The 24,167-nt window shown below is 44.4% G+C and overlaps 1 protein-coding gene across 2 annotated transcripts in view; it reads right to left on the reverse strand.

Annotated features, from left to right (window-relative positions):
- Window positions 1-200: 200 nt before the first annotated feature.
- LOC141902181 (VWFA and cache domain-containing protein 1-like) overlaps window positions 201-24,167 on the reverse strand; it is a 38,440-nt gene continuing 14,473 nt past the window's right edge. The window contains exons 13-23 of one of the 2 annotated variants that reach the window (XM_074789824.1): window positions 23,381-23,520; window positions 21,680-21,855; window positions 21,457-21,567; window positions 21,187-21,309; window positions 13,001-13,106; window positions 11,466-11,561; window positions 4,473-4,610; window positions 3,853-3,959; window positions 3,592-3,723; window positions 3,080-3,231; window positions 201-1,523 (exon numbers count right to left, since the gene is read on the reverse strand). In XM_074789824.1, the coding sequence (XP_074645925.1) occupies window positions 1,033-1,523; window positions 3,080-3,231; window positions 3,592-3,723; window positions 3,853-3,959; window positions 4,473-4,610; window positions 11,466-11,561; window positions 13,001-13,106; window positions 21,187-21,309; window positions 21,457-21,567; window positions 21,680-21,855; window positions 23,381-23,520 (1,772 nt within the window). In that variant the 3' untranslated portion in view covers window positions 201-1,032. The remainder of the gene's footprint in view (window positions 1,524-3,079; window positions 3,232-3,591; window positions 3,724-3,852; window positions 3,960-4,472; window positions 4,611-11,465; window positions 11,562-13,000; window positions 13,107-21,186; window positions 21,310-21,456; window positions 21,568-21,679; window positions 21,856-23,380; window positions 23,521-24,167) is intronic. The other variant, XM_074789831.1, reaches the window with a different exon arrangement.

Below are 24,167 nucleotides of genomic sequence, written 5' to 3' on the forward strand. Positions count from 1 at the left end.
TGACGGATTCCAACTACCGCCGACTGATGAATAAGTAGACACCTCCGATGCTGGTGAGATTAACATAGGCATCGGCACGTGGCGAGGCGTTTCGTATAACGATGCCAAATTAGAAGATTGATACGGGTTAGGTGTTAGCATACGACCTGGGTCGTGTGAGTTGTTGATGTGGTTATTATTGAACCGGTGACAACAAACTCTAGATAAAAAGCAAAGAAACGTGGTTAAGAGTATAGCACCCATAAATGTACTGATTCCGACCCAAATTGGGAGGGAGGACGGACAGCCAATACAAAGACCACCTGAAAGCCAAGCAAGAGAAGCGTTAATACTAAGCATACGCGATAAATTCAAAACAATATGCCATCTGAGATTCAAAGCGTGGGATTCTCGAAAAACGTTTGCAGTACTTGAAAACCTTTTATGGAATTTTTATATTAGATTAATAATATAGATATTGAAAATGTGAAAGAGTCAACCGTGATCGTGCTAGTTAATCCGAATTGAAATGTGGAGAACTCAAAAATACTGATAGCTACAGCGCACAGCTAGTCTGAGGTGGACACACTTCAAGTTGATCCGTGTTCAACAGACCGGGGAGGTTTCGCACCTGCCTGTACAGACTCAGCTTTGATCATTTTCTTCACATTTCAAAATAGGCCTCAGACCTGACTCAGTTAATGCACCTAAGTAGGATCTGTAACAGCAAGTAATTTTACCTGATGCTGCGCCTGACATAATGAGAACATTTTCCATAACTCTAATCTAGAGGTATTTCACCTTCTACATTCAAGCGTTAGGAAAAATAATGCATACATGAACTCAGATGGATCTTTTGGGTTCCATTCAATTTGAGACAAATTAGCCATTGATCACCCGCATCAAGCAGAATACTTGACAATCCCAATTTCATTACACAGTAACCGATTAGAGTTATATGTAGCTAATTGATATGGGTTCAGCCGATCAAAAGGAGTTAAGAATTGTTTTCATTTCCATAAAAGTTAAACTCGCGAAATCTGGTGCCAGAAATCAAAACTTGGAATCATCAGGTAGATCAACATTGTTAGTCTTATCACTGATATCACTTAGATAGAATGCGCGATTGTCATGTGCATTATTATTCCACGACGCGGCTGAGTAACTAGGAGCCACCGCGACTCGCATATCTTCGAGAGCCTCTTCGTACGACGGAGGCTGATCGACAAATACGGGATTCGTCGCATAAGCCGGGAAATGTACATTCGTATCAGAGGGAAGCATGAACCCCGAGGAGTTTGAGACGGCAATTTCCGCCGCTGCCACTGAACCATCGGTGACGTGCGACGCACCGATACTGTTCGGATCAAAAGACGAAGTGTTTCGATGCGTGTAAATTCCTTTGCGACACGACGGACAAAACAAGCCGTTGCGTAATTTTACAATTAGAACGACAACGATGACGATAACAAAAATTCCACCCAATACGGGAAATACGATTGTCAATATATTGACATCGACGAGTCCATTTACACCTGGTGAAACTGAAAGAGAAATTATGGCGCATGCAGAATAAGGTAATGATAAAATACAATGAAACACGCTTAATCCCGATTCATCAATTTAATGTGAATATATCATCATTCATTTCATGGTCTTCCTTTAGACAAATGCATGTAAAATATGATGTTTAATCTGGATTCCTCATATGCCAAATTAATTTCATCGTTTCCAAATGATTCAGATTAAGCGGGTTCTACTGTAATACGCTTTCATACAGCCATCCATTTATCACGTAACCACATACTCGAGGAACGAGAGATGTCGTAATGCTCAAATCCTTAACATTAGTGTGTGTTATGTGGTAAAAAGCCTTCACATATATGCACGCACTGTTTTAGTAAATCTACATCGCCTTATCCGCTGACAAGCGGTGCAACTGGAATATGGCATGACCGTTCCGTTGCGCTCATGTGCTGCCATCTAAACCCCCAGGTTCTCTTTGAGAATGTATACACTTTGGGGATAAATGTCAATACAGTATGGTGCAAAAGCATTTTGATCTCAGTATGCATACATGTATGATTGACCAGTGTACATCAATTAAAATGTGTACAGGGCTTGAAAATAGGACAGTATTTTGCATACATGATAAATGGATGACCTCTATAGCCATAGAAAAAATTCCATGCAGAGGACTTCTGTTTCTTAAGGTTAATTCAAGACCATGAAAATGTGTAGAAAAATTGAGTAAGCTTAAGTGGAACCTTGTTAATACGAGGTGGTCTTTTACAAAACTTGGCGTATAACAATGATTTTCGTGTCCCAGCCAAATGTAGTTAAAAAATCAGTGTAATACGAACACGATACAAAAAATTGAAACAATGAAAATGAAATAAAACAATGAAAATTTTCAGTCGCCATGTCTCATTTCCCTAGTAAATACTTGTGGTTAATATCAAAGCTGATCGAGTGGATCACCTGTATCCTATATAGGCCTAATACATGTGTGTAACAATAACATGATATCGTGCCGAGAGTTTTATCGATCAACAAATGAATAAATTTTGAAAAAGATATCTTATATTTCGTTTTATCATATTTATTATTATTCAGAATTGTGTACATATAGGCCTACAACAAAAGGAGAAACGATCTCAGTGTACATGTGAGCGTGCTGTGAATCGATTGGCGGTAAATTTATGTTGGATTGTATGTTATGAATTCTCGTTAATACGAATAATTTTCATTGCCCCTGGTACTCGTATCAACAAGGTTCCACTGAAATAAGCTCTAGCTTAGGAACCTATAGGAGGGAAATACTAAGAGTCATGGCAAATAAAACTAATAGAGACCAACTTAACCAGAAGAAACAAAGTACGAACTAAGGAAGAATCTAAGAATCCAGTCTATCGGTTAATATTTGTTATGCATGACAATGAAAAGATGTGTACTAGCACAACAACCGAAGAGAAATAGAATTTTTAGACAAATGAAGATGCAATTGTACATAAAAGAGAACTTAACTTTAAACAAAGGGGTGAAGAATGCAGCCAAGAGAAAGAGCCAAGTAGAGCTAAGATAAGTTTACCACACTTACTGGGTGCTGTTGTAGTAGTGTAACCATTGGAGTCTGGTGCAACCTGAATCCCAAATGGACATTCATTCTGACTCGAACAATATGGTTTCTGCAGACGAAATGAGTTCTTATCGCGTTTACACCAACTGCAGCCAAGCGTGTTAGCACAAGACCTTAAAGGAATTGATAAAATTTCATAAATGCTAGAAAAACGATGAGAAATATTTATCATGTAGACCAGTTGTTGTAAGGCCAGCTCTTGCCAGCAGAGCCTATACAGTAGCAAGTCTAGAAACAGTAATCCAAAAGAACAGTGGCAAAAAAAGTTTTGGAGCCCTCCCCAAAAATAAGTATTCCAGGTGCACTTTTGGCCAACATGAAGTCACACCAACACAGAACTCTATGACTGTGAACTATGGCACTGGAGGAGAGACACCATTCAAGTTCTCCTCATTTTCATGTTCATGAGGATTAGGTAATTGTTAGTTTGACGTGATTGGGTTTGCATGCTGTTGCAATGTACACATACTCACCTTTCATCAAGGGATGATGTGCAATCACCTTGAAAGCATTTCAAAAGTAATTTCGCAGCAGCCACCTCAGACTGTACCGCCGTTGTTGGATTTATTTTTGGTGCAGCCGGAATGCATGGTGGATAAGGATTCCTGAAACAAAGGACATCACATTTGAAGCCACTAATTATGTCGAGAGATTTGTAAAGATGTATGGCACTAAAATAGAATATATGAGTTTGAAAAGGCTAAATTATTGAATGAAAAAAAAACTTGACTTACTCTCCAGGAATGTAATGATCTTGACAGTACTGATACATTGCAGCGGAATAACAAGGGCATTCACAATACGACAACCTCTTTGGTTGTAAGCACTTGTATTCTTTGAGCTGAAATTCAAAAGTGATATTGAAATTCATATGAGTTTTCAGAAGTTACCTTTAATGTAGTGAATATGTATTGCATTGCTATGTACGCAAAATAACATTAACAATTTCTATATATGTAGGCATATATGAATTTCGATTCTTAAACCAGATTAGATCAGTTTAGTACGAGATTGGTGATAATGCCAAGACCTTGGGAAGTTATTTTATAGTTGGCTAGAATTCGACAACATAATTTGTCATAACGTGATTAGTTATGTCTGGGAAAAAAATTCAAGCCATTCTTGGGGATTATACTAATTATTCAAAATCATTGAAATTAAATTCACTTAGAAGCATCTTCAAAAATGGTTTTGAAAGAAAACTGGAGTAGAGTCTGATTTTCTCTGCATACTTCATACGGGAAATCATACAGCGCCAAGAAATCTGTGACATACTGTAGGCTAAATGATTTGGTAAATAATTTGGTATATTCTACATGAAAAAAATTAGGCGGATGCAATGAACTTAACTGACCTTTGGAGCACATTCACAAGAATGATACTGCGGTGAGACATTTGCAACAACTATAAATACATTGCTGGTTGGCACTGTATGAATTTGAAACAGCGGCACGCCAGTTGAAATGTAATACTCTTCCTTTGTAATTGATACCTTCAAAAACAATATATATGCACTAGATCAGGGGCCAGATTTTTCAAAGGAGTTTCAAAAGTCACACATCTAAACATTGTTTAGCATTGGACATTGATTAGCATTATCACCTCCTTTCCCCAGCAGCACTATTCTCGGTCGAGCAATTAGACTACTTCCCATTGTTGCGGCATCATTCATTTTTCCATTAAAAACCCAAATTTTTGTGATGCACAGAAACTTACACTTGGTGCCCTGTTATGAGAGCTGTGTTATTAAAAAATTACAATTTTTGGAACTAAAATTTGTATTTCCGAGTAGTACTTACCCTTTCCTATGGTTTTTGCCAATATTTTCTAAATTTGGATTGATCGCCAATGGTTTTTCTATACGACCCGGCCCTGCGGTATTGCATTTAGCCACCGGCGAAATCCGCCATCTTTTTACGTCATAGCAGACCAAAAAAAAACAGCTATGCGGGGCAGGTGGGCGGGATTCCCACCATAGGAAAGGGTAAGTACTACTCGGAAATACAAATTTTAGTTCCAAAAATTGTAATATTTCCGTCGAGTACTGTACCCTTTCCTATGGTTTTTGCTAGACTAGCCTAGCACAAGGATGGTGGGAAAGGTAGATAGAAAAACCACTGCTCTAACGCAAGGTAAGAGGGAAAAAGAGAGCACTTACCCAAGCACGGAATGGAGCACTGTAGTACAGGGAAGACCGGTTGGCCACAGTGAGTCCGTCCAGCTCAGGGGCCCCCCCAGAATTTTTGCGAAATTAATACTTGCAGATATGAGCCCAAATTATGTACAAGGATACACCCCCTGTGATCCTGATAATGCAACATAAATATTCTACACTAAAGGGTCCGATCGGAAAGAACGGACACCTTGAGCCATGACAACAGGACCAAGTGAAGCTAATGAGCCTAACTGGCCTGAAACATCCCGTAAATAAAATGACGTGAATGTCGATGGAGAATTCCAAAAGGCAGCCCGACAGACTTCCTCCAACGGAGCACCCGAAAAGGCTGCGCAGGAAGTAGCCATAGACCTCACTTGATGAGAAACCACTCCCTCCGAGGAAAGATTCTCCTTCAATAAAATGTCCTTGATCAGTGAAGAGATCCATCGGGCCACTGTGTCCCGCGAAATATCACCCTTTAGGTGATCCAGCAGCGGAATAAATAACCGCTCCCGTGAACCCCTCCGTGAAGCAGAGCGATCTAAATAGAAACACAAAGCCCGCACAGGACATAAAGTCCTGTCCGGGATGCCCGGTTCCACTCGATGTTTTAGGGCTTCAATTCGCCATTGATGCCCAATCGAGCCTGGTCGTTGGTTCTTTGCCAAAAATTCCAAAGCAGGCCGCAGCGAAACAAATTCCTTCGCTGGCCCAAAGACAATATGACCTTGTCGGACTGAAAGCGCATGAATCTCAGAGCGACGGGCCGAGCAAGCCAAGAACTGCAAAAATACAGTCTTTTTTGACAAATTTGCAAATGACGCTGCCGAAAGATGTTCAAATGGAGCCTCCATTAACTTCTTCAAAATTACAGACAGATCCCATGGCGGAACTGTCCTTGGTAACCGAGGCCGGGAAATAGAAAACCCTGCAACCAGCTGGGATATCCGATGATCCCCTGCTACATTTGGCCATCCAGAAGCACGCAATGTATGAGAAATCGCGGAGCGGTAACCTTTAATAGTTATGACCTGCAAACCTTTTACTACAAATAGGTGCAGTAAAAAATCTGCCAATTGAGCTACAGAGGGTGAGCATGGATCAATTTCCCCTGCTGTGTCCATTTGGCATCGTAAATGGTACTTGTTGATGCCCGCTTAGATCCCGCCATAAAGGAGGCAGCCTGTTCTGAAAAGCCTGAAGCTGACAAGGATTGCTGGACAATGGCCAGGCGAGCAGATTTAACCACTGGCTGTTTGGATGATGCCGAAAGTTCCCCTGAGACAGAAGCAATGGGAAATTCGGAAGAATCCTGGGGTTGTCGCACAGTAGGTTGAGAAGTGGTAGGAACCATTTCTGAGCCGGCCAACATGGTGCTACCAGAACTATGTTGCAATTGACTGATCTCTCTATATGATCCAGTAAGCGCGGCAGGACTGGTGTGGGCGGGAACGCATACGCATGCATCCCCGACCAGTCCAGAGAGAAGGCATCGACCCCCCACGCTTCCGCGTCTAGAAACGGGGACACAAACAGAGGACACCTCCGATTGAACCGGGTGGCAAACAGATCCAGCAGCGGATTGCCGAACATGCCCCGAACCCGATCGGCTACTTCTTGGTGGAGAACCCATTCTGTCCCAATAGCCTGACCTCGACGAGACAGAGCATCGGCCATCACGTTCCTTTTCCCTGCTAAATGTGCCACAGTCAGGGACACGCCCTTTGTCTGGCACCAAAGAAGAATTTGGCCGACAGACCTGTGAGGGTTTCTGAGTGAGTGCCCCCTTGGTTCTGAAGGTAAGCCCTCACTGTTGATTGTCTGTGGCTAACCAAACGTGGTGGCCCTCCACTCTCCTGTGAAAGAACTTCAGGGCCTTCCACACGGCCAGCATTTCTAGGAAATTTATGTGGTTGGTGGCCTCGTAGCGAGACCATCTCCCGGCTTTGACTCGGTTCTCCAGATGTGCCCCCCATCCTTGGTGACTGGCATCCGTGAATACACGAACTGGAGCCTCTAACGGGGCAAGTGACACCCCGAGCCGAAGATTCGTAGTTGCCGCCCACCACTGAAGATCCGGACTTAGATCGGTTGGAGGTACGGGAATCAAGGCCTTCCAGTTGCCCTTCGACTGAGACCAGAAGACCTTCCAATATTGTTGCAAGCGCCTGCTTCTGAGGCGGCCTAAGGGCACCACCAGACCCATGGAGCTGATGGAGCCTAGAAGCCGTGACCAGTAACGAGCTGTTCTCGGGGTTGTGGACACTCCCGCTACAGCTTCTTGAAGTTTGGCTACTCGAGCCATAGACGGAAATACTTTGCCGATTCGGAGATCGAAGTCCATGCCGAGATAAGTGAACTGTTGGGCCGGCGTCAACTGAGATTTTTCCCCGTTTACGCGGAACCCTAGCTGATGGACTAAGTCCAAGACTGAGGTCATTGCCTCCCGACATTCCTGAGCCGAATTCGCGACTATTAACCAGTCGTCGAGGTAAACGAACAGTCGAACACCCCTTGACTGAAGTACCTTCTGAACTGACTTGACCAACTTGGTGAAAACCCACGGGGCCGTACTGAGGCCAAATGGAAGAGACCTGAATTGGAACTGGCGGCCTTTCCACTCCATCCTGAGAAATCGCCAAGATTTTGGGTGAATTGGAACCTGAAAGTAAGCATCTTTCAGGCCCATTGACCCGGACGGAGCCCTTGAATCACGTCCTTGGGCTTGGTCATCCGGAACCTTGGAATGTCTAGGTGCCGATTGAGGGATGACAGATCTATTACTGTCCGTTGACCCCCTGTGGCCTTTGGTACCATGAATATTCAAGAAAACCAGCCGGGAGAAGTTTCGTTGCAAACTGGTTCTATCGCTCCCTTCTCGGCCAATTCCTTGAGAGCTTAAGGTCTCCTGACCTGGTTTTGGCCGCATGTCGGGAGGTGACCTCATCAGGCGCGGTCGCCTTAGGAAACGGAGACGGTAGCCCCGAGAGACGACCCGGGAGGGCCAACCGTCTCCAAAAAGGTCGGACCAGTGGGTTGCTCCCTGCTGCAGACAACCTCCCACTGGTCCCAAGAATTCATTTGAGCCCCTTTTTTGAGCCTTCCCCTTGCCTCGATACGAACTGGAACTGTTACGACCGGACGAGGCTTGACACGATTGTTGAAGTTGCGCGCTAGTTCTCCAACCGGCATCCGAAGCCGCCTGAGAAAGCGCTGAAGTTTGAGATGGTCCTGTTTGCATCCGTGCCAAACCTTGCGCCGCCGGCGTCGGACCAGAACACTTTTTCCACGGAGTTCGGGGATTGGACTTGGCCTGAACCTCCCGAATCTTTCTCAGCTCTGCGGAAACCGGAGCGCACCAACCGGAGAAGAGATGTGAAGACGTCCCCAATGGGGCTCTCAGCAAAGCATTGGACACCATATCCGGTAGACGAGTTTTGGAACTGGAGTCTATCACTGACTGACGGGAGGCTAACACAAGATTAGCCTGACCCCGAACCGACAACGGAATTACATGCGAAACAGACCGAGCCAAAGATTGGATAATCCGGTCCATTCCCTCCAGTTTTAGGGCAACTGACTCTGGGTCGAAGCCCGCATGAACGGCGGTGTGAGTCTCGCGAAGCTCACCCGTCAACACCTTAAGTGCCATATCTTGAAACGAACCAACCCTGGTAAGATTGTCCAGGATTGACGTTATGACCACCAAACCGGACTTAGGCAAACGAATACCCGACTGTGCTGTAACAGTATCCGGGCTGATCAAAGTATAATCAGCATCCAGGCAGTTATGACTGTGCGCCTATAGTTGGATCGGTTGAACTAAAATATTTCCCAGATTTCATTCCCCGTTCTGGAGGGGGAAATGAAAATGTTCTAGGCCGACATTCACCCCATAATTGCGTATCCAATCGAGCCCATTCTCTCGAAACCGCTGACGATTTTCGTAAAACGTTAAGATCGGTGTCCGGAGGGCGATAAGCTTCCATTGACTCACCGACCAGAGGAGCTGCTGTGGGCTTAGCGCGAGTTGCCCCGTGCTTGACAAAGAACTCACTTATCATCGCTCTAAATGGCATGTCCCCCGCTGGTTCGGATAAAACTGGACGGGACGGAGATACATTGCGAGCCAGGGAAGCCCCCATCGTCTGGGGCAACCCACAATTGCTCGCGACAGGAACGACCCCAGAAGGAATTGCCGCTTCTGGGACCGGATCCTCATTGAAATCAGACCCTACCGCAGCATCCAGGAATTCAGAGTCAGAATTCCGAAGAACTGAGTGGGCTGGCGAACTTCTAACCGGACAATCAGGAATAGGCTTACCTGTTGTAGAGGTTGCAGCGACTTGTTGCGACGAAGATAACAAGTTTAAAATTTTCTCTTCAAATACATGGAAATCCTTCTGAGTCAGGTATTTTCCAGTATCCCGACGATCATGCCGACTTCGGTGACGGTCCCTCGAACGGGATCGAGACCTACTAGAAGAATCGCTTTCATCGCTAACCGCCGTCGACGAACGATGAGAAGACCGACGGCGAAACTTCCGACAATAACGATCGTAGTCCCTCTCGCGATCAAACCTTGATCTGCGAGAAGGAGATCTTGCTCGTTTATTACGCTCACGGCGTCTAAATCTAGTGGGAGAGCGAGCTCTATCCCCGGAGCGACGATCAGAATCAGACGATGAACGTACCGGATGTTTTGAACCGGACGACGTCTGGACCGAACCGGTGCCCGAACCGGACCGGTGCCCGAACCGAACTGATGCCCGACCCGGACCGGTACCGACCGAACCGGTGCGGGCCGTTCGCGACTACCGCGGCGCGCGCTTTGTTCCGAACATGTAGTCTGAACCGGCCGAACCGGCCGAACGACCAGAGACCGGTGAATGACCGGAGACCGGTGCCGGTGAACCAGCGTTCCTCCCCGGTGAACGGAGTTGGGAAGCCGATCGTACCTGAACGACTGGCGACCGCTCCGCTTTACGATAAGAAACAGGATTAGAAACGTCGGTTGGCACATCGGCCGAAACCGACGAATCCCTGCTATTTCGACGACGATCTCTTAGTTTAAGAGCCTTATCGGCCCGAAGCCAAAGGTCCTCGGACCACACCTCGCAAATCTTGCAAGGATTGCTCCTTGCACATATTTGACCGGATTTGCGCCTGCACGACGCACACGAATCGTGGTTGTCCCAGGCGCCAAACAAATGCCCGCATCCCTCCCTGCCACGATGTTGACCCTTAGGAGGGGGTGGCATAATTATCCTATTACAAATCAAAACAATTCAATTCAATCAAATTATATTTGTAAATAAAATTCTTATGGAAAAATAGAAACCAGGGATAACCCCCAAACCGAACGGACTCACCGTTATGAGAGTGAAAACTCCCTAATATCCTAATTCCCAGATTTTTACGGCGAAAAAATCCAACGCGTTCTACTGCGAGAACGCCAAGAAAAAAGATGGCGGATTTCGCCGGTGGCTAAATGCAATACCGCAGGGCCGGGTCGTATAGAAAAACCATTGGCGATCAATCCAAATTTAGAAAATATTGGCAAAAACCATAGGAAAGGGTACAGTACTCGACGGAAATAAATTAGTGTCCGTTATATGAATCAAATCTTGAAGCTGAAAATTCTCAATACCATGTTATTATCGTTAGCATATTCATGATACGAATAAACGCTACTAGAAATGCAGTTGTTTTTGCCAGACAACAATGGCTTCAAGTCGGCCATCTCAATTCTGATTGGGCAGTTTTACCAAGGGCAGATATATGAATAAACCAAATATCGTCTTGTGTCTGATTGACCCAATTTTTGTCAAAGCGTTTTCAAAACTTCCCATGTAAACTTTAAAAATGCACAAAAGTGTTGATTTTGTGTGAAATGGCCAAAAGTGGGCCACCTTGATTCCCATCGGACCAAGTTTTGGGCCACACAAACCTAATATCAATATATAGACCATACATCAAAGTATATTGAAAACTAGATTCTGTCTACAGATGGAAGAACAGACAGCAGAAAAGTGAACGCATTAGACTTACGTAAGTACCAAGTAGGCTAAAAACCCACTACAGTGGAACTTCATCATAATGTATTCTGATATGACGATTTATCAGTAAAAAATAACTGTGACCAAAATGAGAAAATTTGTGAATTTTTGGAAATTCATATTCATTTACCTTCCAGCTGTGTTTAACAGCAACGTCACTTATATTTAAACAGCTTGAGCGAGTCATGATTCCAGCAAGGATCAACGTGGTTGCAATAGATGGTTCCTATGATGAAAATCAAACAACAAATTGTTAAGAACCACAAAGCAACCATTTTTTTTGGCCTGCTTGGGATTGATTAATCTAATATTTCTAAAGTCCCATTCACAGAACTAGTTTAGACCAGTCTAAATGGTTTGCACCAGGTCCGGTCCAAATTTGGACTGGACCGAATCTGAGTGTGCGTTCACACACGCTAAATTGGCAACAAATTGTTATGACTGGGCCCTCAAGATGTCGACATAAGTATTTTACCCTGAAATTTATATCTAGTCCCTGGCAGTTTTTTATTTGAACAATTCTGATCATTACAGTTTATCATATATCTGGACACATCAATCAATGATAGATTCTAGGTAATTTTCGGAACAGTTAAAACAGATATAAACATGTACTCTTCGAGCAACACATGCTGAGATTTTAAGATATGTAATACATGTAATCCGTTAGCATTTACATCAATTTTATGAAATCTAAAAACTATATGAAATCAGCTTGATGAGGAATTGGTGACATGTTTGATACGATTAAATTTATATCCCAGAGTATGATTTAGACTGGATCTGGTACCAGTTTCTGTCCACAGACACAGTCCGTTTTAGTCTGTTCAAAAATTTGGACTGGACCTGGTTCGCTCTTTTCGGTGGGTAGAAATTAGACCAGTCTAAAATGGACCAGATCAATTTGGAACAGAAGTTTTTGCTCATGTGAACACTTGGTACGGTCTTGACTGGAATGGACCAAATTTAGACCAGTCTAAATAACGGCGTGATAATGCGTCTTAAGAGTTATGCAACTATTTTGTGTGGCAATGTGTGTAAATTCATGAAACTTATAAAGGGTTCGTAATGAAATTGGTTAAGTTACATGTATTTATATATGTCATACTTTTTATAGATCTAAAATAATTTTGTATTATAATGTGGTACAGTCATTGTTTGGTCAACTTCCATGTTGTTAAATTAAGTTGGTCTGTCATTCATTCTGTCGCTGCAGTGTTTTCATTATGAGTGGAATTTTGCTCCAGCTGCAGCTGGACGTACCACCTACCAAGAAGAATTCTGCAGGAACCCAACGAACCACAATTGATCGGAAAACTCTTCTCTGAATATTGGGAATTCATGCGGTCACATGTGCATATTATGATACAAAGTATACATATAGGTTCAACTTCAATTTTCCTCTCCCCTGTTAGGGATAAGGAAACAATATACTGGTAATATATTTTGCCAAGTGAAGATTTGTCATTTTGAGTTACAGCATATGCTTGAAGCGTATTCAACTGAGCAATCTGATTGGACAGAAATGCTACATTGGTGTAACGGTATACTACCCCCAGTAGTTATTTGAACATCAGCATGCAGTAACAAAATAATCTTCATCCAATAGTGTAATTGTCATCAACAAATACTAAAGATTTTACGAATACAATGTACAAGTTTTACCTTGGAAGTGATATGTACGTCTTCTACAATGGGTAGATTTGTTGTTCTAGCTTCGATATAATCGGGATGTATAACAATAAAGCCACTGTCATCAATGACAAAACAACTGAAAACAAATACCGCTAACATTAGGTAAAAATAGGAATAAATCAAATATCGGGGAGATGTAGGGTGGGCAGTTCAGGATGGTTGAATTCTGCAACAAAATAATCAAAATCGTTTCTTAATAATTTGGATTTGTTTAATCAAAGGATAACGGAACTCAAAGGATAAGACTTTTCTGTAAAAAAAATGTATACAGGGTACAGTTTCCCGAAGCTAACAAGAAAAATACCTAGTATCCTCCATCGCTATGGCTAATATAAAAAGGATACCAGGGTTTATTGTGTTAATTCAGTGACCATATGTGCAGACTAATGCCTTTGGAGTATGGATTTTACCAGCGAAAAATGTAAGGGCAAATTTTTACGATCACAGACGTTTTATAATGAAGGGAACTTAGATTTCTTCATTTTTGAGTATTTTCCACATTAAATCTTGGAAGGACTACGGAAAAGAGTGAAAACTGCAGTGGATTGCATTCAAATGATGGGAATGATTAGATCGAAAATTAAGATGGAAATGTGAAGAAATTATAGACAGGTTATCAAGAAAAAATTGTTTTAAATAATTATGATAAAAACAAGACTTTTTTCAACAATGATGTTTATGGCGGAATTTCTGAGGGAAAACCGTGATCCAAGTACAATGTTATGAAAAGCATGCATCCCCTAGAACCAAGAAATTCTTATGAAAATCTGTCAATTTTCAATCCATCAATCACCTCCACGATGCACTCTACTGTATAAACATGTAGCAATCACACACAGCTGCATGATTGATCATGAATATATGTAGTAGTGGGTTTTCCCCAATGACTCGAATAGACACCTGCCTTACAACATAGGCCTACCAGGATTGAAAGAAATCAACATGATTTATATACCGTCCATTGTGTGAACTCGGAAGCTGAACGATCAATTACATAGATTCACTGCCCCTCTCCCAATTTCATTGCCTTTTTCAAAAATTCACAGCTATCCATGGACGTGAATTGATTTTTTTCAGTTCACTGCTATTCACTGCTCGCAAAAATGAAGTGAGACTATAGCCGCGATAACACAGAGACCATTTGGCCAGGGCCAAATTGCAAGGATCAGGCTCGAGCCAAATTTGGCCCATGCCTAATTAGAGAGCGCGTTCACACGCAAACCATTCACTCGATGCTAAACAATGCTCAAAGCGAAGTGGGTCATTTCCGGTACCAGTTGCAATTTAGATGCAATCGTTTGTCTCGTGCTAAAATTTGGCTCGGGCCTGGTCCAACGTTTTTGGTTGGGCCAAATTTGGCCATGGCCAAACAGGCTCGGGCCCATTTGTCACCCCTGAGAACAGTTTTTCCGGGCCAAAAATGCTTGTGTGATCGCGGCTTATATGCAACGTCTTCAGAATATTCAGTTGGCTTGATGAAAGGGCAGAAATAGTTTATGTTCAACTCCAGAATGATATGATGAAAGCAGTACTATCATGGGGGGTTTATTCTTAGGCCAGTCAGGCATGTTGAAAGGTAGAACCTCCAAATCAATAGGATTCTTCCCTACATGGTCTCACAACATGCCATAAAATCACAAATGATTCTATCTGTTGGTGTAGCCTGTATCCTGCTCACAAGCATGTTCGCCAAACACAGATGGCCACCAGTCAGCCATCTTGAGAGGTGGTACTTCCGTAATCAATAAGGTAATTCCCTACATGGTTTGACATCATGTCATTAAGTCTCACAAGATTCTATCTGCTGGTTCAGCCTGCATCCTATTCACAATGATGTTTGACAAACAAAGATAGCCGCCAATCTGCCATCTAGAAAGGTGGAACTTCCAAAATCAATAGGGTTCTTCCCTACATGGTTTGACATCATGACATGAAATATATACATGTCAAATATGTACATGATGCTTAAAATTACAATTTTTGGAACTAAAATTTGTATTTCCGAGTAGTACTTACCCTTTCCTATGGTTTTTGCCAATATTTTCTAAATTTGGATTTATCGCCAATGGTTTTTCTATACGACCCGGCCCTGCGGTATTGCATTTAGCCACCGGCGAAATCCGCCATCTTTTTTCGTCATAGCAGACCAATAAAAAAAAACCAGCTATGCGGGGCAGGTGGGCGGGATTCCCACCATAGGAAAGGGTAAGTACTACTCGGAAATACAAATTTTAGTTCCAAAAATTGTAATATTTCCGTCGAGTACTGTACCCTTTCCTATGGTTTTTGCTAGACTAGCCTAGCACAAGGATGGTGGGAAAGGTAGATAGAAAAACCACCGCTCAAACGCAAGGTAAGAGGGAAAAAGAGAGCACTTACCCAAGCACGGAATGGAGCACTGTAGCACAGGGAAGACCGGTTGGCCACAGTGAGTCCGTCCAGCTCAGGGCCCCCCCCCAGAATTTTGCGAAATTAATACTTGCAGATATGAGCCCAAACTATGTACAAGGATACACCCCCTGTGATCCTGATAATGCTACATAAATATTCTACACTAAAGGGTCCGATCGGAAAGAACGGACACCTTGAGCCATGACAACAGGACCAAGTGAAGCTAATGAGCCTAACTGGCCTGAAACATCCCGTAAATAAAATGACGTGAATGTCGACGGTGAATTCCAAAAGGCGGCCCGACAGACTTCCTCCAACGGAGCACCCGAAAAGGCTGCGCAGGAAGTAGCCATAGACCTCACTTGATGAGAAACGACTCCCTCCGAGGAAAGATTCTCCTTCAATAAAATGTCCTTGATCATTGAAGAGACCCATCGGGCTACTGTGTCCCGCGAAATATCACCCTTTAGGTGATCCAGCAGCGGAATAAATAACCGCTCCCATGAACCCCTCCGTGAAGCAGAGCGATCTAAATAGAAACACAACGCCCGCACAGGACATAAAGTCCTGTCCGGGATGCCCGGTTCCACTCGATGTTTTAGGGCTTCAATTCGCCATTGACGCCCAACCGAGCCTGGTCGTTGGTTCTTTGCCAAAAATTCCAAAGCAGGCCGCAGCGAAACAAATTCATTCGCTGGCCCAAAGACAATGTGACCTTGTCGGACTGAAAGCGCATGAATCTCAGAGCGACGGGCCGAGCAAGCCAAGAACAGCGAAAATACAGTCTTTTTTGACAAATTTGCAAAAGACGCTGCCGAAAGAGGTTCAAATGGAGCCTCCATTAACTTCTTCAAAATTACAGACAGATCCCATGGTGGAACTGTCCTTGTTACCCGAGGCCGGGAAATAGAAAACCCAGCAACCAGCTGGGATATCCGATGATCCCCTGCTACATTTGGCCATCCAGAAGCACGCAATGTATGAGAAATCGCGGAGCGGTAACCTTTAATAGTTATGACCTGTAAACCTTTTGCTACAAATAGGTGCAGTAAAAAATCTGCCAATTGAGCTACAGAGGGTGAGCATGGATCAATTTCCCCTGCAGCACACCAATCCGCAAAATGACTCCATTTGGCATCGTAAATGGTACTTGTCGATGGCCGCTTAGATCCTGCGATAAAGGAGGCAGCCTGTTCTGAAAAGCCTGAAGCTGACAAGGATCGCTGGACAATGGCCAGGCGAGCAGATTTAACCACTGGCTGTTTGGATGATGCCGAAAGATCCCCTGAGACAGAAGCGATGGGAAATTCGGAAGAATCCTGGGGTTGTCGCACAGTAGGTTGAGAAGTGGTAGGAACCATTTCTGAGCCGGCCAACATGGTGCTACCAGAACTATGTTGCAATTGACTGATCTCTCTATTTGATCCAGTAAGCGCGGCAGGACTGGTGTGGGCGGGAACGCATACGCATGCATCCCCGACCAGTCCAGAGAGAAGGCATCGACCCCCCACGCTTCCGCGTCTGGAAACGGGGACACAAACAGAGGACACCTCCGATTGAACCGGGTGGCAAACAGATCCAGCAGCGGATTGCCAAAAATGCCCCGAACCCGATCGGCTACTTCTTGGTGGAGAACCCATTCTGTCGCAATAGCCTGACCTCGACGAGACAGAGCATCGGCCATCACGTTCCTTTTCCCTGCTAAATGTGCCACAGTCAGGGACACGCCCTTTGTCTGGCACCAAAGAAGAATTTTGGCCGACAGACCTGTGAGGGTTTCTGAGTGAGTGCCCCCTTGGTTCTGAAGGTAAGCCCTCACTGTTGATTGTCTGTGGCTAACCAAACGTGGTGGCCCTCCACTCTCCTGTGAAAGAACTTCAGGGCCTTCCACACGGCCAGCATTTCTAGGAAATTTATGTGGTTGGTGGCCTCGTAGCGAGACCATTTCCCGGCTTTGACTCGGTTCTCCAGATGTGCCCCCCAACCTTGGTGACTTGCATCCATGAATACACGAACTGGAGCCTCTAACGGGGCTAGTGACACCCCGAGCCGAAGATTCGTAGTGGCCGCCCACCACTGAAGATCCGGACTTAGATCGGTTGGAGGTACGGGAATCAAGGCCTCCCAGTTGCCCTTCGACTGAGACCAGAAGACCTTCCAATATTGTTGCAAGCGCCTGCTTCTGAGGCGGCCTAAGGGCACCACCAGACCCATGGAGCTGATGGAGCCTAGAAGCCGTGACCAGTAACGAGCTGTTCTCGGGGTTGTGGACACTCCCGCTACAGCTTCTTGAAGTTTGGCCACTCGAACCATAGACGGAAAGACTTTGCCGATTCGGAGATCGAAGTCCATGCCGAGATAAGTGAACTGTTGGGCCGGCGTCAACTGAGATTTTTCCCTGTTTACGCGGAACCCTAGCTGATGGACTAAGTCCAAGACTGAGGTCATTGCCTCCCGACATTCCTGAGCCGAATTCGCGACTATTAACCAGTCGTCGAGGTAAACGAACAGTCGAACACCCCTTGACTGAAGTACCTTCTGAACTGACTTGACCAACTTGGTGAAAACCCACGGGGCCGTACTGAGGCCAAATGGAAGAGACCTGAATTGGAACTGGCGGCCTTTCCACTTTATCCTGAGAAATCGCCGAGATTTTAGGTGAATTGGAACCTGAAAGTAAGCATCTTTCAGGTCCAATGAAGCCGCCCATTGACCCGGACGGAGCCCTTGAATCACGTCCTTGGGCTTGGTCATCCTGAACCTTGGAATGTCTAGGTGCCGATTGAGGGATGACAGATCTATCACTGTCCGTTGACCCCCTGTGGCCTTTGGTACCATGAATATTCGAGAAAACCAGCCGGGAGAAGTTTCGTTGCAAACTGGTTCTATCGCTCCCTTCTCTGCCAGTTCCTTGAGAGCCGGAGAGATTAAGGCCTCCTGACCTGGTTTTGGCCGCATGTCGGGAGGTGACCTCATCAGGCGCGGTCGCCTTAGGAAACGGAGACGGTAGCCCCGAGAGACGACCCGGGAGGGCCAACCGTCTCCAAAGAGGTCGGACCAGTGGGTTGCTGCCTGCTGCAGACAACCTCCCACTGGTCCCAAGAATTCATTTCGAGTTTTTCCGAAAGGAAGAGCCCCTTTTTGGAGCCTTCCCCTTGCCTCGATACGAACCGGAACTGTTACGACCGGACGAGGCTTGACACGATTGTTGAAGTTGCGCGCTAGTTCTCCAATCGGCATCCGAAGCCGCCTGAGAAAGCGCTGAAGTTTGAGATGGTCCTGTTTGCGTCCGTGCCGAACCTTGCGCCGCCGGCGTCGGACCAGAACGCTTTTTCCACGGAGTTCGGGGGTTGGACTTGGCCTGAACCTCCCGAATCTTCCTCAGCTCTGCGGAAACCGGAGCGCACCAACCGGAGAAGAGACGTGAAGACGTCCCCAATGGGGCTCTCAGCAAAGCATTGGACACCATATCCGGTAGACAAGTTTTGGCACTGGAGTCCATCACTGACTGACGGGAGGCTAACACCAGATTAGCCTGACCCCGAACCGACAACGGAATTACATGCGAAACAGACCGAGCCAAAGATTGGATAATCCGGTCCATTCCCTCCAGTTTTAGGGCAACTGACTCTGGGTCGGAGCCCGCATGAACGGCGGCGTGAGTCTCGCGAAGCTCACCCGTCAACACCTTAAGCGCCATATCTTGAAACGAACCAACCCTGGTAAGATTGTCCAGGATTGACGTCATGGCCACCAAACCGGACTTAGGCAAACGAATACCCGACTGTGCTGTAACAGTATCCGGGTTGATCAAAGTATAATCAGCATCCAGGCAGTTATGACTGTGATCCACAGCACCTGGAGTTGCGTAATACGCCGAGCGAAATGCGCCTATAGGTGGATCGGTTGAACTAAAATATTTCCCAGATTTCATACCCCGTTCTGGAGGGGGAAATGAAAAAGTTCCAGGCCGACATTCACCCCATAATTGCGTATCCAATCGAGCCCATTCTCTCGAAACCGCTGACGATTCCCGTAAAACGTTAAGATCGGAGTCCGGAGGGCGATAAGCTTCCATTGACTCACCGACCAGAGGAGCTGCTGTGGGCTTAGCGCGAGTTGCCCCGTGCTTGACAAAGAACTCACTTATCATCGCTCTAAATGGCATGTCCCCCGCTGGTTCGGATAAAACTGAACGGGACGGAGATACATTGCGAGCCAGGGAAGCCCCCATCGTCTGGGGCAACCCACAATTGCTTGCGACAGGAACGACCCCAGAAGGAATTGCTGCCTCTGGGACCGGATCCTCATTGAAATCAGACCCTACCGCAGCATCCAGGAATTCAGAGTCAGAATTCCGAAAAACTGAGTGGGCTGGCGAACTTCTAACCGGACAATCAGGAATAGGCTTACCTGTTGTAGAAGTTGCAGCGACTTGTTGCGACGAAGATAACAAGTTTAAAATTTTCTCCTCAAATACATGGAAATCCTTCTGAGTCAGGTATTTTCCAGTATCCCGACGATCATGCCGACTTCGGTGACGGTCCCTCGAACGGGATCGCGACCTACTAGAAGAATCGCTTTCATCGCTAACCGACGTCGACAAACGATGAGAAGACCGACGGCGAAACTTCCGACAATAACGATCGTAGTCCCTCTCGCGATCAAACCTTGATCTGCGAGAAGGAGATCTTGCTCGTTTATTACGCTCACGGCGTCTAAATCTAGTGGGAGAGCGAGCTCTATCCCCGGAGCGACGATCAGAATCAGACGATGAACGTACCGGATGTTTTGAACCGGACGACGTCTGGACCGGACCGGTGGCCGAACCGGACCGAACCGGACCGATGCCCGACCCGGACCGGACCGGTACCGACCGAACCGGTGCGGGCCGTTCGCGACTACCGCGGCGCGCGCTCGGTTCCGAACATGTAGTCTGAACCGGCCGAACCGGCCGAACCGGTGAACGACCAGAGACCGGTGAATGACCGGAGACCGGTGCCGGTGAACCAGCGTTCCTCCCCGGTGAACGGAGTTGGGAAGTCGATCGTACCTGAACGACCGGCGACCGCTCCGCTTTACGATAAGAAACAGGATTAGAAACGTCGGTTGGCACATCGGCCGAAACCGACGAATCCCTGCTAACTCGACAACGATCTCTTAGTTTAAGAGCCTTATCGGCCCGAAGCCAAAGGTCCTCGGACCACACGACGCAAATATTGCAAGGATTGCTCCTTGCACATATTTGACCGGATTTGCGCCTGCACGACGCACATGAATCGTGGTTGTCCCAGGCGCCAAACAAATGCCCGCATCCCTCCCCGCCACGATGCTGACCCTTAGGAGGGGGTGGCATAATTATCCTGTTACAAATCAAAACAATTCAATTCAATTCAATCAAATTATATTTGTAAATAAAATTCTTACGGAAAAAAAGAAATCAGGGATAACCCCCAAACCGAACGGACTCACCGTTACGAGAGTGAAAACTCCCTAATATCCTAATTCCCAGATTTTTACGGCGAAAAAATCCAACGCGTTCTACTGCGAGAACGCCAAGAAAAAAGATGGCGGATTTCGCCGGTGGCTAAATGCAATACCGCAGGGCCGGGTCGTATAGAAAAACCATTGGCGATAAATCCAAATTTAGAAAATATTGGCAAAAACCATAGGAAAGGGTACAGTACTCGACGGAAATATTACGTACATACTGGTTATAGAGGACAGTTGAATAAAATCCAGAAGTTACAGAAAATTGAACTTACAATTTGTTTGATTCTGAGCACACAGGATATTGCTTGCTTAGCAAGTTATAGAAATAAGGCAGCGTAAAATCAGCACCTAATACGCCGATTACAGGATCAGCAGATTGATGATCTCTGGTTTGGCTGGAAATTTAAACAAAAATAAGATACAAGTTAAGAAATAATTAGCGCATTGCAACAGAAATCTGGTAGTAGGTCTGCTTTATGCTCTTATCATCCTGCCTTATAAGTTGAAGAAAACATACGAAAAAACAGAATATGTTAACTTACTTCGCCATGAAAATCGTATGACTTAACGTGATGACGAAACCTGCTCCAAAAGGATCTAATCGGGGGCCTGTTAGAGTATTCTTGCCAGGGTTAGCTCTTGCATTTCTGTACCTGGAATGTTAAGGATGTTAGCTGACTAGACATCATACAAATATTTGATACCAAGAAGTTACAACTGATTTCTATTCACACTATTGATTTTTGAAATGACGTGTTCACTTGCCATTTTTGTTGAGTTGGATCATAGATCTTTGGCAAGACAACACCAGGAATGATTCTGAACACACCATCACTGCTACCATAGTAACGCCAAACAGTGTTTTGAATGAGACCCGTGTGACCTATTAGCCAAACTTCATTTAAATATGATGTCATGGTAACTGTGTTTTGGATTCCATGCTGTAAACAAATGAATCTAAGTATAAACAACTTTGCTGTAAGGCAATACCTGAAAAATATTTGAATCTGTTAGACCTTTCAGCATTTAAAGCTTGAGAACAATTTTGGTAACCGGCTTTCAGAAGTGTGATAATAATTGCAATGTTTTCTTAGTTTTCTTAACAAGTAACACTGGGACATATTTCTGTTTAGAGCTAAGCTCAGGTCGACTTACAACCCGATCAGATCATTGGATCGGAAGTAGACGAATCTGCAATTTTCTAATCGAGAACCTATTCGATATGAGTGTAATTACGACCACAAAGGATTGATCGCAGACTGATCTAAGCCGAATCGTAGGGATAGAACAAGTACCATACCATCTTCTACAACCCGATCAGATTGCTGTATCCAATCAGCGATGAGTATTGCATCGAATGATTTTTAGACTCGGCGATGATCGAGTCATAGTTGCCCAAAGTGCTCTTATGATCGTAAAGCAATCGGCAATCAGCAGTCACGTGTCCTACTGCTGTTCTTATGATGATCTAGTTTGAATGGTCGTAAGTTGACCTGAGTTTGGCTTAACATCAATCTAATCAGTGCATGCACTCATTATTGATACACCCTCTACTTCTAATATTCCACTAGTTATCCACTAACAAAGACCCAGTGGAAACCACAGGTGTTTTTTTTAGTCCAGGAACCACAAACATTTCGATTCAATATGTTTTCAGGGTTCATTGAAAGTCACAACTTTTTTTCAACTAACTACTTAGAAGTTGCGCCAGTTCACGCATCAAGATACACACAGTTCCAACTGATTTAGATTTGTCTTGTTACCGCTATCAATAAATTGGATTGATTGAATTTGTTCTACTTGACTTTTTTCGATTAAATTGCGAAACCACACAGCGCCAGTAATCCTGGGAATATTATGCATAGTCATAGTATGCATTTCGTGATTTTTATTAAGCAAAGGTCAAATACTTCCCGCATGCCTTAGGATCTTGGGAACTTGGTAACCCTGGCCCATGGAGACAGGGAGAATGAGTCGAATACCAGATCAATATGTACTTATCTACTGTAAGAGACATGTGCTCAACTAAATGGACCACACTGCGACTACAGCATACCAGTATACTAGGCTACGATGTTATAGATTTTATTACTCCAGAACTAATAAGGCCAATGAATTGCACACTTCAAATAGATTCCAAATAATATTAAGGGAATTATTCCTTTTTCAAAAGAACCTTCCTCACATGTTTTCAGTATTCAAAAGATATGTAAATACTGGGGCGATAGCCTACTGGGACTTAAGTTCCAAGATGGCTAAAAATTCACAAAAAGTGCTGACTTTGGCAAAAAAAAAGCTGCCGATCGACTTTCTTGATTTTGATTGGGAAAATTTTGAAGTTGCAGATATGTCTAGGGTAGACATAATTGTGTGTGTAAACCAAACAAAACCTTGGCTAAATAAGGAAATAGCTTTCTGACAAATTAGGTGCTACTTCTCTTTGCAAAAATAAATAAACCAAAATACCTTAAAATTAAGATCATAAGCATCAGTTTTGCCAGTTATATACTGCTCAATTCGGTCAACTGAAGAAGGAGTTTCCAGCATATTCATGTATTCATATGGCTGTTCGAAGCATTCAGGTGCAAATTTTATCACAGACATAGCTGAAATTGGTTAAAAATGTACAATTAGTAAAAAATATCACAAGTAGCGTTAAGTAATGTGTACAACTAAAAATTCATACAATAATATAAATTTGAAATGATGCTGATATCCAAGCTACAAGGTCATAATTTGTACTGAATCTATGCTTTGGGAATGACTGGCCATTTTATTTCCACTTGACCTAATTTTCTTGTTTCCAATGAAAAACTTCAAAAATGTACAAAAAGTGCTGATTTTGCCTTAATTATTAAAACTGTAGGACTCGGAGAGTGACTGACATTCTTAACATTGACTGACAGTCTTAAAATTCAGAATATACATGTTGTATAACGAAAGTATGACGCTCCATGTTAGAATTACTGATTTCAATTGCATATTCCTGCTGAGGGACTATCTAATTCGTAATGTTACAATACTGCCTAGTAGTAACTTAACTAATAATGCATCTGCCATTTGTCACAGGTCATTGCATTTTTGTTTTCAATTACACGTTACAGTAAAGGCTGGCTTATGTCGACAAGCACGCAACTTGGTTTATCGCCGATTAGCGGCGACTAGCGGCCTACGAGAGGCCGCCAGTTGCTGCTCTATCGGTTCGACAACCCGACGCCTACCGGCTCGTCGCAAGCCGTATCCGGCTAGTTGC

Source organism: Tubulanus polymorphus, chromosome 1 (assembly GCF_964204645.1).
Source record: "Tubulanus polymorphus chromosome 1, tnTubPoly1.2, whole genome shotgun sequence".
NCBI lineage: Eukaryota > Metazoa > Nemertea > Palaeonemertea > Tubulaniformes > Tubulanidae > Tubulanus > Tubulanus polymorphus.